Source organism: Stegastes partitus, unplaced genomic scaffold, assembly GCF_000690725.1.
Source record: "Stegastes partitus isolate 25-593 unplaced genomic scaffold, Stegastes_partitus-1.0.2 Scaffold10, whole genome shotgun sequence".
NCBI lineage: Eukaryota > Metazoa > Chordata > Actinopteri > Pomacentridae > Stegastes > Stegastes partitus.
Window position 1 is genome coordinate 1,489,627 of NW_007577741.1, and position 11,980 is coordinate 1,501,606.

Genomic DNA, 11,980 nt, shown 5'->3' on the forward strand with positions numbered 1-11,980 from the left:
AAATTAGTCCGAGCAAACAGACAACAGACGGGAGAAACCTTGAGAAAGTAAAACAACAGAGAATGAAAAAGCCAATAACGGTTATGTGAAAATAACATGAGGACGCCAGGGGCCAGATATACAGCGACTGTGGATAAAAGTCACACAGCTTTGCTCACAGTGGATATTAACGGTCGAGCCACTTGTCTGGGCCGCACACTCATCACAATCTCATCCTCCATCTCAGAGGTGGTCAGAGGAAGTTACAGTGCATTCATTCACACCATTAACTTTGAAGTATATTCTCAATTAAAATGTGCTCATCATCAATAAGCTGCAACACACAGCCAGGTACAAAAAAACACAGCAAAAGAAATTGTTAAAAAAAACCTCTATTAATCAGTCTGTGAGGTCGAGTCCTCTCAGCGTCCATATTACAGCCCTTTGGAAACACGACATACATTTGAAATGAACTGACTTCCCTGCAGGTACAGCACTGTGCAAACGTTTTAGGCACTTTAGATGCTTCACAAAAACACATTACTCACCAGTTATACGTTAGAGTAACACAGTATGAGACCCTTTTCCAGATTTAAATTTAAAAACATACACAGTTTAACAATTACAGCAACGATTCAATAAGCAGGCTGAACCATTAACTGAGCAGAAGGAATAAATGTGAGCTTGTTGAAGACGTGAAAGTTTCAAACGGAGCCGAGTGCGCACGAAAACACTGGGCTGCACAAAACTGACAGCTGGTGCTCTAACAGAGGGCGATGCCTTTCACCAAAGGGCTGCAGAGAAGGACTGGTTTGGTTCTGGTTCTGCATTTCTACAAATGGGAGTTGGCGATTTGGTGTGAGCCAAGAAGTACAAGGAGACGCTTATCCATCACACAACACCATCGGGGAGGCATCGGATCAGTCCTGCACGCTCTGGCAGAATGACGACATCATGGATGGGCTCACATGAAGAGAAGCTGATGACAGTCCGAATCCACACATGAACTGTGGAGAGTTCTCAGAAATGATTTTCTAGTGCCTGGAAAATGTGTGCACAGAAAAAGAACTGATCTTGTTTGAAGGGCTGATTTGATTTTGGTCTTTTCTGTTTCGGTTAATTGTGAGCATCTTTACAGCATCACCTAAATCTTTTGCACAGTACTCTGGTTATTAGAAAGACTATGTTTCACTCAGAACAGCAAAAAAATACTCGTCAAACAACTGGATCATCCCCAAAACAGCGATTCAGCTAGAGAGATAAAACGTTAAAATCAGAAGATATTCAAGTAAAATGCTTTGGTGAACAAATCCTCACTTCAGTCGTCTTGTTTCATTTTGAACATGTTTCAAGAAGCTCAGGTTACTTTCAAGTGGATTGTTTTCAGTCATAAAAAAGTGATTTTAAAAAGGATGATTCAGAGAATAAAGGACGGGTCTGATGGTATAACACGTGTTTTAACAAATCAAATGAAAAGATCAAAACCCATCCTGGAAACAAGTCCCGTCTGTGTAGCTTAAGTCGGACGTTGCACATTTCTTTGTAATGTAAACCTCTTTTGTTGTTCAGTTACTAAAAAGGGAAAGAACCCGTTTACACCGGGTTACAGGAACCACAAACCGTCACAAGAGCGACGAATGTGGTTTGATCTCCAACAAACACGCCGTTCACTCAAAGTAAAAAGAGCTGGTTTAGGAATTGATTTGAGTAAACAAATATTCTCTTAAAATATTCTCTTCAACATCTTCTGTAGGAAAAATTGTGCTTCCAGGCTAAAGAAGTCTGTTGTTTCTATCTTTTCATGAGATTTGTAAACATACAGCAGCCAGTTTCTACTTCCCACCTTCCTTTATTCCCTCCTCCTCAGCTAACACCCTGAACGTTCACTCCTCTCCTCCGACCACACCCCACCACTCCTGAGCGGGCGCCTCGGGGCTCTTCTGGTCAGAGTGTCCACGAAGCTGCTCATCTCCTCCTTCCCGCCGTTCACCGGTCTGCTCGCAGTCCGGCTCTTTAAACGAGCTTCCCCTGGAGCTTCCCCCTCCGCAGCTTCGATTCCCTTTATCTTGGACGGGCACCGAGCGGACCGAGGACGCCGCCAGTGACGTCTCTCTGCTGTCTGACAGGAGAACCCCGCTCCCTGAGCTGTACTCGCTGTTCGAGTCTGCACCTAGAGCAGAGATACAACAAAGGGAGGGCAGGGACAGATGGTGAGAGGACAATATAAACAAACACCACATGAGAGAAGCGAGACTGCCCGAAAATCCAGAGCTGGAACTCCACCAGAATCTGCATGATGGCATTTCAGCTGTACTGTGATTTCGGTCCAGAAAGGCTATTATATCTTTCACACGTTTGCTGTGAATGATTTGGAAGTCATATGCAAACAGAAACAATATCAGAATATCGTTCTAGAAAAATAAAATGCTTTCTCTGTATCAGGCTTCATACAACATGACCAAATGGGTTCTTATATTGAAACATAGGCTGCAGATTAGTTTTCTTTCCAATCACGCGGTGCATCCTTGCTTTCAATATTGTTTTCACATATAAAGCTGATTTACTGTGGTATCCTCTCAAATATATAATCCAAACATCGTGCATAAGACTGCTGCAGCATCTTGCACATCCATTTCACTCTGGTGTGATTAACTCATCCTGACTGACTAACTTACATATCGTCCCTTCCTTTTTGACAGAGAATCCGTAGCACATGTTGCCTGTCACACATTTCTCTGGCTGTTAATGAACTATGAGATACCAGCTACGACACCTTGCGCTGCGACTGAAACTCAAAATAGGCACAGAAGTGTTGTTAATTAGAAACGCCGGCGAGCTAAAGGTCTTCTGCTCTTTAATTGGATGGGATCATAGAAGCAGCCCGACCACTTGACTCCTCGGTGTTTGTGAATTTGCTCCTTGCTGCTTAATAAGATCAATTTCATACCTATGTGTGCCAGTCTGTTGACCTTTTGTCTCGGCGTGGCTATGAGTGTTTCCACGCCACACTCCTCTCGAATCAATATCTGCTAACACTGAGCCGGCCTGTCATTAACAGCAGACCTGATGATGACACACACAAATGCCAAAAACTAACATTTAATAAGAAACGGAGGAGCGCGGCAGCCAGAGAGAGGCCAGCTGTCGCATTTAAGGTTACAAAGATGGCAAAAGCTTAAATCTCAGATGTAGCTGAGCTTTGTGCACCGAACACATTGACTGGCTGGTGTAAAATAAATAAATAAATAAATAAAAATAAAGGGGGAAAAAAGCATTGCAATTGCAGAGCAAAGTGTAAAGTAGGAAGACAGGAATATACATATATATGTGTGTGTGTGTATGCATATATATATATTTAAATTTGATTGCTTATTTGTTTATTGTTCACAAATAAATAAAATGAAAAAAATATATGAAAAAAAAATAAATTAAAAAGGGAAAAGAAAAAGAAAAGAAATGTTTTTTTTAATTCTTATTTTATTTATTTGTCTTTATATTTCTACTTTTGTTAGCCTTTTCTTTTATGGATTCATTTCTGATTAATATTGCTTAAATTGCCACATTATTTATTTACTATTTTATTTACTCTTCTTTTTATTTCCACTTTAATTTATTATTCTTTTATTGATTTATTTTTGTGATTTGGCACTCTCACTGCTAAATAGTGGACATCACAATCACATTGGACAAACCAGATGTTTTAGCTCGTGTGCTAATTCGCAACACAGGAAGTCCACAGGAAGCTTTTAAAATGATAAAAAATAATAAAAGCAATAGGAAAAGTAGAAAAGAGAGATAAACCCCCCCCCCCCCCCCCACAGTGTACAACAACATTAAAAAAGAGAGGCAGTTTAATAGATTAAATACACATGTAAACTACAAAACAAAGGCAGCACGGTCCAGCAATCAACCAGTTAAAGCTACCGTAAATTCTGGACTATGAGTGCACCTGAATATAAGCCGCACCCACTGACTTTAAAAAGAAAACTGGTTTTGTACATATACAGGCCGCACTTGTCTATAAGCTGCAGCTGTCCACGCTGTAACATGAGATATTTACACAGAGAGATTTCTTAAACCTTTAACTAAATACGTACCGGTAACATACACAAATACGTACATTTTTTTTTCCGAACAGCGGCTGAATTACTTCATCACACATATCCTCAGTCTCTCTTTCATTGTTGCTTGCAACGTCACTTTAGTCTTGAGGCGAATTCGTAAAAATCCAGCCGCATCATTGTTTAAGCCGCAGTGTTCAAAAAGTGTGAAAAAAATAGCGGCTTATAGTCTGGACATTACGGTATTCAAAATTTAAATTAACAATCTATTGATTAGCTGTCAATTCCTAATTAACAAGTTTAATGCATCTCAAAATTTGCTTCATGTTGCATTAAAGTAAATCCTGGCTTTACTCGAAGAAAAAAAAACAAAAACGTCATCCATACATTCAGAGGCTAAAGCAAAAACAAATACAGTGAGACTCAGTCAGTAACTCCGACAGGCTCTTAAGACACCAAAGAGCAAAGCCCATCGCTCATTAAACTTCAAAGGTAGAAAACAGCTTTACGCCACAGAGACATGTTGAATATCACACTGTGAGCTCAAGTTAAGAGGCTTCCAGCACGACCAGCAAAAGACAAAAACGGGAAATGGTTAAATTGCAGCGTTCAGCCGGTACAGAATAATAATCGCCTTAGAAAGAAGCCAGACTGATGGTTTATAAGAGGTTCTGTATGTTCAAGTATTATGGTTGAAACAAAAGCTCTTGTTGTTGTGTCACACACGTCTAAAACATGATATTAGAAAAGGTGAGACACAGAAAATTAATGCTGACAGAGAAAATGAGACTGCGTCGAGCACATGCTGGAGTTTGAACGAGGGGTGAATCATGGGAGTTTAAATTAATTGCAATGTAAGCTCCATGGCTGATTGTGTGATAAATTATTCATTCCTGACGCTGCACACAATCGACAATTTCCACAGATTTCAGTGTAAGAGAAGTGGTACAGATGAAAAGAGATGCAAGACAGCGTATCATTCAGCATAGAACGAAATCCTTTTCATCTTTATAAAAATACATCTAAAATTCATATATTAAAAAAAACAAGCAAATCTGGATTTAGCCACAAGCTTTAGGTGATTAATTTAAACCCACCTCATATGCATGTGATTGATGAAGGGAGGAGAGAAATTAAATAAAACATTAAAATTATGCATAATGACATCTGAACGGTTTGGTTTGCAGGTTGAGGCCCTGAGGCGAGTCGCAAAACTGAGTCAGTCAGTGGGCAAGAAAAACCCCTTTTAAACAGGAAGACACACATTAGGAGTGATGTCTTCATTTCTAAGGTAGGATTTCATTGGTGAGGTTTAGTGGTAACTTCAGGCATTAGTCCACATCCACATTACAGCTGATCTATTATTAGGTTGAGACAGGCGAGTGTGAGTGAGTTAAATGTGTTTAAACTCACTGGACAGAAGGATAATTATTGTAATCAGGCCTGAAACCCACACACAGGAGCAGGACACATGAAAGTGTCACAATCAGAGCTGCAGACTTGAGACATGTCAGAACGACTTGATGTGCAAAAACATTCAGCTGATGACGTGAAATGAACCGAAACTGACAATCTAATCACCAGTTTTGAGTTCACAGCAGTTATAAACGTTGAGCTCCGAAATGTGGTCGGATGACTATTAAAGCTTCATTTATTCTCCTGCTTTAAAGGTTGTAAAAGGTACTTATCCATCATCAGTTATAGCCTCTCTTTAAAGCAACCACACTCTGTTGGCATATAACAGTAATTCAGCGAGGTTTGTGCAATTAAGTGTCACTAATCCAGAGGTGCTAGTTAGTTAAACCAATTATTAGTATAGTCACGACTCAATAATCTGACCCTTAACAATCCTAAACCTGCTATCTGACAGGTTTTTAGGAAAAACAGAACCCTTTAAAAACAGCCTTAACATAGCGACAGCCTTGGATTCTGACTCCAACATGACATTTTATGTCACCAATCAGGATAACGGCGTATTATCTGACTGAACAATCCCACAGATTGGCTACGTTCACACTGCAGGACTTAATGCTACATTCGGATGTTTTTGTGTAATCGTTTTTTTTTTTTTGCAAGTTCGTTCACATTTCCAGTTAAATGCGACTTGTATGTGATGCTGCTACCTGTAAATAGTCTTTATGCACCTTAGTTTCTGTCTCTTTTTTATTCCCTTGTATCTATTTATATTATTGCTTCATTTTTTGTTTGTCTGTTTTTATACATTTAAAAAAAAAAAAAAATAGTTTTATTATTATGTATATGGGAATGTGCAAACGAGACAATTTCATTCATCCAGTGCTAAACTGCTGTTTTCATGCTGTGCATATGACAATAAATGTCTATCTATCTATCTATCTATCTATCTATCTATCTGTCTATCTGTCTATCTGTCTATCTGTCTGTCTATCTGTCTGTCTATCTGTCTATCTGTCTATCTATCTATTTATCTATCTATCTATCTGTCTATCTGTCTGTCTATCTATCTATCTGTCTATCTATCTATCTATCCATCTATCCATCTATCTATCTATCCATCCATCCATCCATCCATCCATCCATCCATCCATCCGCTGTGTGAACTTCATACGACCCAAAAGTGTCCCGCATGCGCAGAAGAGGACACGACGACGTCACACACAGTGAGCGTGCTCAGTGTTTACGGAAGTAAACATGGATGGTAACGGTGGAGCGTATCTGCCACTCCCCCACCACCACCACCGATGGTGGAAACAGAAGTGTGACCGCTAACTAAACTAGCATCAGCAGCCAAGTACTGACTGTGTGTTCGGCCACTTCCACCCCGTCAGAGCGCTGCCCCGGGGTAGAAGTGTCCCCCGACCGCGCCGAATATTCTGATATTCATCATTAATTGGGCCTGAATATCCAAATAGCAGAAAGTGCTATTGGGACCAGCCCTACTAGTTATTATAACAACTATGAACGATAATTAACAACAAATGAGCCTTCAAGCATCAAGCCCTCCTTGTATCTCAACCTCTTGACAATCCGTCAGCCTTGCTATCCGACATTAAAGAAGGTTTTACATTCAGTAATACGACTGTATTTCATAAACAGTCGATGCCGACCAACTGTTGTGTCTAAGATGCGGCACAGAACCCTGCCAGTTGCTGGAGCTGCAGGAGGAAAGAGGAAAAGATGTCATCTCGTGAAAACCAGCGTAGTTTGGCAGCATTTTCATCTAGAAAATGAAAACATGGCTGTACGTAGGCCGTGCCAGAACAAACTGGCATATAACCGCTCGACCGGAGCAAGGCGTAACCGCGTACAGCACAGGCGTGTGGGCGGTAAACTGCAGAGAAAGAAGGCTGCTGGTGTTCACATGTTAGCCACACTCAGCACACCAATATGGCCTGATGTACCTGTGACAGTGTGATCCCACTCAGTCTGAATGCAGCTCATAATGGCAATTATATGCTTTCACTGGGAAATTAGTCGCTAGGAACATGCCTAAATTTAACTTGGCAGACAATGGGAGTCGTTGGTCTGTGATCACTGTGTTTTAACACGTTTACTCTGAACCTATGTGTCAAAACAGGGAAGTCACACAATATGACAAACACGCTAACCAGTCGAGGCAGCAGTCGACTAGCAACTCCTGCAAGATGTTTTACTCAATGGAGTCTGGTGGCTTTAAGGAGAGCAGAGAGTCAGATTCCTTGTCAGACAGGGCTGTGGAAATAGTAGTTGAATATTCTAGAGCACACTCCTAAGATGGGCCTTTTATTTAGGTGGGTAATTATGTTTTGCTGCTGCCCTGTCTACAGCAGTTCATATTTTAGTTAGTGTGATGGCCACACAGAAGGTTGAAGGATCCACACACTGACAAACACCATCACCACATGTTCAGTCACTTTGAGTTACAGTCACTTACACTACACACACATACACATTATAAAGTGGTTTGTGAACACTGACAACACTGTTTTCTAGATAGAGGGCACACATTAGGGTTAGGGTTTCTTCGTATTAGTTTTAGTTGTTGCCTATATAATTAATTTGGTCTGATCAGCCAGTACATGTGTTGGCCCAGTGTCTCAGTGTGGCAGCTCCATTAGTTGTCCAGTTTTGTTAGTTTTCAGTAGAGTTATACTTTGTTGATCTCTTTTAAAGGGCCCTACAACTCTGATTTCAGTACTTTCAGTTGTTTTTTTGGGAAAAATGTATTTCTTGTTGGAGAAAACAAATGTGTCTTTTGTGAACTATAAACCTGTGTTTCTGTGCTTTGACTGCTTGGTCCACGACAGTAAATGGTAAATGGGCTTCACTTATGTGGTGCTTTTCGGCCGTGGCTCAGGTGGTAGAGCGAGTCGGTCAATGATCGGAGGTTCGATTCCGCCCTGTAACCTGTGTCGTGGTCGTTGTGTCCTTGGGCAAGACACTTCACCCACCTTGCCTGGTGTGAATGCGTATTAATTTACACACCAATGGCAGCAGAGCTGTCATGAAAGCTGCTCGTCTGCCATCAGAAGCAGCTTGAGGTCTTGCCCAAGGACACTTTGGCATGTTGAGATCGAAACCTTAGCAATGAACCTGCTCTTCCACCTGAGCCACAGCTGCCCCTGGATAGTCCACATCTACTGTAGATAACACGCTGACTATAGATAAACACCTTATTCGACCCAATTTAAAAGAAAATAAACAATCCATTTAGAGATAATGCTGCACCTACAGCAGCTATGTGCATCAGCTGCCAAGCTACACTGCAGCTGGTGTGCGTCTCCACAAAAATACTCTTACACGCCGGATCTATAGGAGCCGTGGAGATAACACTTGGGGGACTGCGTGAACTGTGAGTGACTGCTAGTGTTTCCTCCTTCAAGTTTCTGATGCTGCAAGAGCCTGCTGAGAGCGAAGACGCTTTGAACGTTGTTTGCACGTTTTAAAAAGAGTCTTTTCTTCTTCTTTTCAGCACATCTAGCGAAACCATTTTCACCGCAACCCTTCACATCCATCACAGGAAACAACATAATGTAAATATGGCATATATCACGAAGCAGGTAGAAGGATGTGAGGGTGGGGGGGAGAAAGTTAAAGCATTACGTAGCCCTGTCACATCCGGTGTTGTGGTGGAGAGTTCAGCTGTAAATATCCGTGACACGACTCCCATCGGACTTGCCCTCATAGACTTCGGCTTCGAGTGGAGACGTGCTTTGATAAGACTTGAGGCTTGACTTGAAATTGCCCAGAAAGTCTTAAAAGCAGCCAACAAACTAGTTTCATGGACAAAAAGCGACTTTGTGAGCTATGTCAGAGAGTGATGGGGCGATTTGCGGCCTGCTGTCTGACAGAGTGAGGAGCCATGAGTGCAGAAGCTGGAGGTTGATCAGGTCACGGAGACGGGATCGGTGCGGGGGTGTGGAGCGTCGTGGACGGCTGAGAGGAGGGGAGGGGATCAATGGGCCACAGAAGTCTCCAGTGGCCTGAATGCTCCACTGACCTGGCTGAGTTGATCCCGGTGTGACAGGAGCATCGCTATCTGTCACATTATCATTCACAGCCACAGAGCTGAGCGCCACTTCCACTCTGCTCTGCACCCACGGCACACACAGGATTCGTTCACACCGCTCAGCTTTTCTCTGCTTTGTAAAGTTTGTAAATCTGAGCTTTTGAGGGAAAGAGTTTTGACACTGGGAGTCGGTAGAGAAAAGAATCTAACCGACAGATTACAGTCACAAGTAATAGTTGTGGCACCTGTTGCAGTGACTGAGTGGCCTCTTCACTTCAGCGCACTTCATTCCTAATTAAAATCAGATAATTGACGAACTGCACTCCATCTCCACTGCAAAGGCAACAATTGCAAAGTAATTGCAATGAGAAGTATTATTTATTTGTTTGTAAAGTGCATTTATATTAAAAAATAAATAAACGACAGTGAGGATGCCACATTAGCTCTAATTGAAAAGATTGAGTTTGTGGCAGCGACTCTCAAACCATCCCTGAGGAGGTTTTAAACATGTAAAACAAAAACAGGCTCTGAACATATTTTTTTTTTTTTTTTGAAAGCAGATTTTCCAAAATAAGCACTTCAAACATCAGATTTGAATGTGGACACAGCAGCGGATTGAATTAATCACTGTACACCAGACTGTTTCTGTACTTTCTGAGCATGTTGGACATTTCAGATTTGGTTAGCAGAAATAATTAAAACAACGTCTTATGTACAAAATAAAAGATTGCGTTTATTTTTTCCCCCTAATAATCCATGAAGTATTCAGTTGATTAAATGACAGAAGACATGAAAAAGGCTGTCGCAAGCTCCCAGAGTTGACTTGTTCTGTCTGACCAACAGTCCGAAGCTCAAAGTTTACTAAATCTAAGTAGGAATCATCACATTGGAGGAGCTGAACCCAGTGTAATTTTTGCATTATAAATGATTAGATCAATAATTCATCCTCGGCCAGCCCATCTAATAATTACTTTAGCTGTATTTAAACACAACATGCTATCTACTACATGTTTAATAATTAATCATGGTTATTTTTTACTGTTATTGGTTCATTTTCAGCAGAGCTATGACGAATTAATCATAAAGTCTGTTGAACTGGACTGAACAGCCACCAAGCTGCTATGAAGCCGTTATCATCAGCTCCACAATCCACGTCGACTAAACTCGCTCCATCTACCTCTTCACGAGCATTTTATGTCCCTGGAGGATAAATTACTGTCAAGCAGATTTGCGTTTGTGCGTCTTTCTACAGCGAGAGCAGGATTTCCATATGGCGTCCGTATAGCTGCTGCGGACAGCCCCGCGGTGAGTGGCAGCACACTTCCACCAGAGGCTGTTGTTTCTGGGCTTTTCATTAACACCTAAGAAGGTGTCAATCACAGTTTGCTTCTGTGGTCCTGCTCATAAACAAAACAGCAGTTACAAAAAAAAACACAAGGTCCAAATCCCCTGAGTCCCACCGACGACCACGCCGGAACCCAGAAGCCACAACACAGGTGACTTAACATGTCGCTCTAATGGCCGTCAGAAAGTAAAGCTGACTGAGGAGTCCCCCAACTTTCCTCTTTAAAGAGATCTCACTGACTTATTACACACAGTTTTAAAGCTAATTTCACTTCTCTGAAATTCATCTGAGCAGTTATTGAAAATGAATAATGGTGCGCTTATCAATATTAATTAAAAGTGAGTGAATGACTAATGTGATTAACTCAAAGAGATCCTGTGACTCTGCAGTTCCCCTCGGCTCACGTTCACTGTGACTAGTAACCTGGTAAACATAGTGGATGATTTAGCAGCTAAACAGCCTGATATTTTCCCCCATGAATATTGTTAACGTTGCCAAAGCTGAGAGCATTACGCTGGCCACAGAGCTGCACCGCCACCAGATATGCAGTGCGTCTTGTATTCTATGGAAGTGCTCGGCTGCAGTGGTGGCCTCGTGCTGCCTTTCAGCGTTTTGGCTGTTATTTCCTGGGACACTGAGGCTGGTGGCTCGATTGAGCCGAGTTGTAAACAAACTATGGGCGTAAAGAGTCACTTGGTTAGAACGAAATGAGTATTCTGATCTGACAAAGACAATTAAAAACTATAAAACATATTGACTATTCCTTCGTTGCTAGTCAATACAGTCGCGACTCGATAATCCGACACTAAATGTAAAACCTTACAAGGAGGGCTTGATGCTTGAAGGCTCATTTGTCATTATTCATTGTTCATAGTTGTTACAATAACTAGTAGGGCTGGTCAAATAGCACTTTCTGGTCTCTGGATATTTGAGCCCAATTAATGATGAATATTAGAATATTCAGTGAGGTCGGGGGACACTTCCACCCCGGGGGGAGTGCTCTGACGGGGTGGAAGTGCCCGGAAATCACAGGCAGTACTTGGCTGCTGATGCTAGTTTAGTTAGCGCTCACACTTCTGTTTCCACCATCGGCGGCGGCGGGGGAGTGGCAGATACGCTCCACCGTTA

At 41.7% G+C, this 11,980-nt stretch overlaps 1 protein-coding gene across 1 annotated transcript in view; it reads right to left on the bottom strand.

The window, feature by feature from the left end:
* Positions 1-353: 353 nt before the first annotated feature.
* The window catches only part of LOC103360364 (testis expressed 264, ER-phagy receptor), a 42,333-nt gene continuing 30,706 nt past the window's right edge, over positions 354-11,980 (bottom strand). The window contains exon 4 of the mRNA XM_008286089.1: positions 354-2,149. Coding sequence (XP_008284311.1) covers positions 1,863-2,149 — 287 coding nt within the window. The 3' untranslated portion in view covers positions 354-1,862. The remainder of the gene's footprint in view (positions 2,150-11,980) is intronic.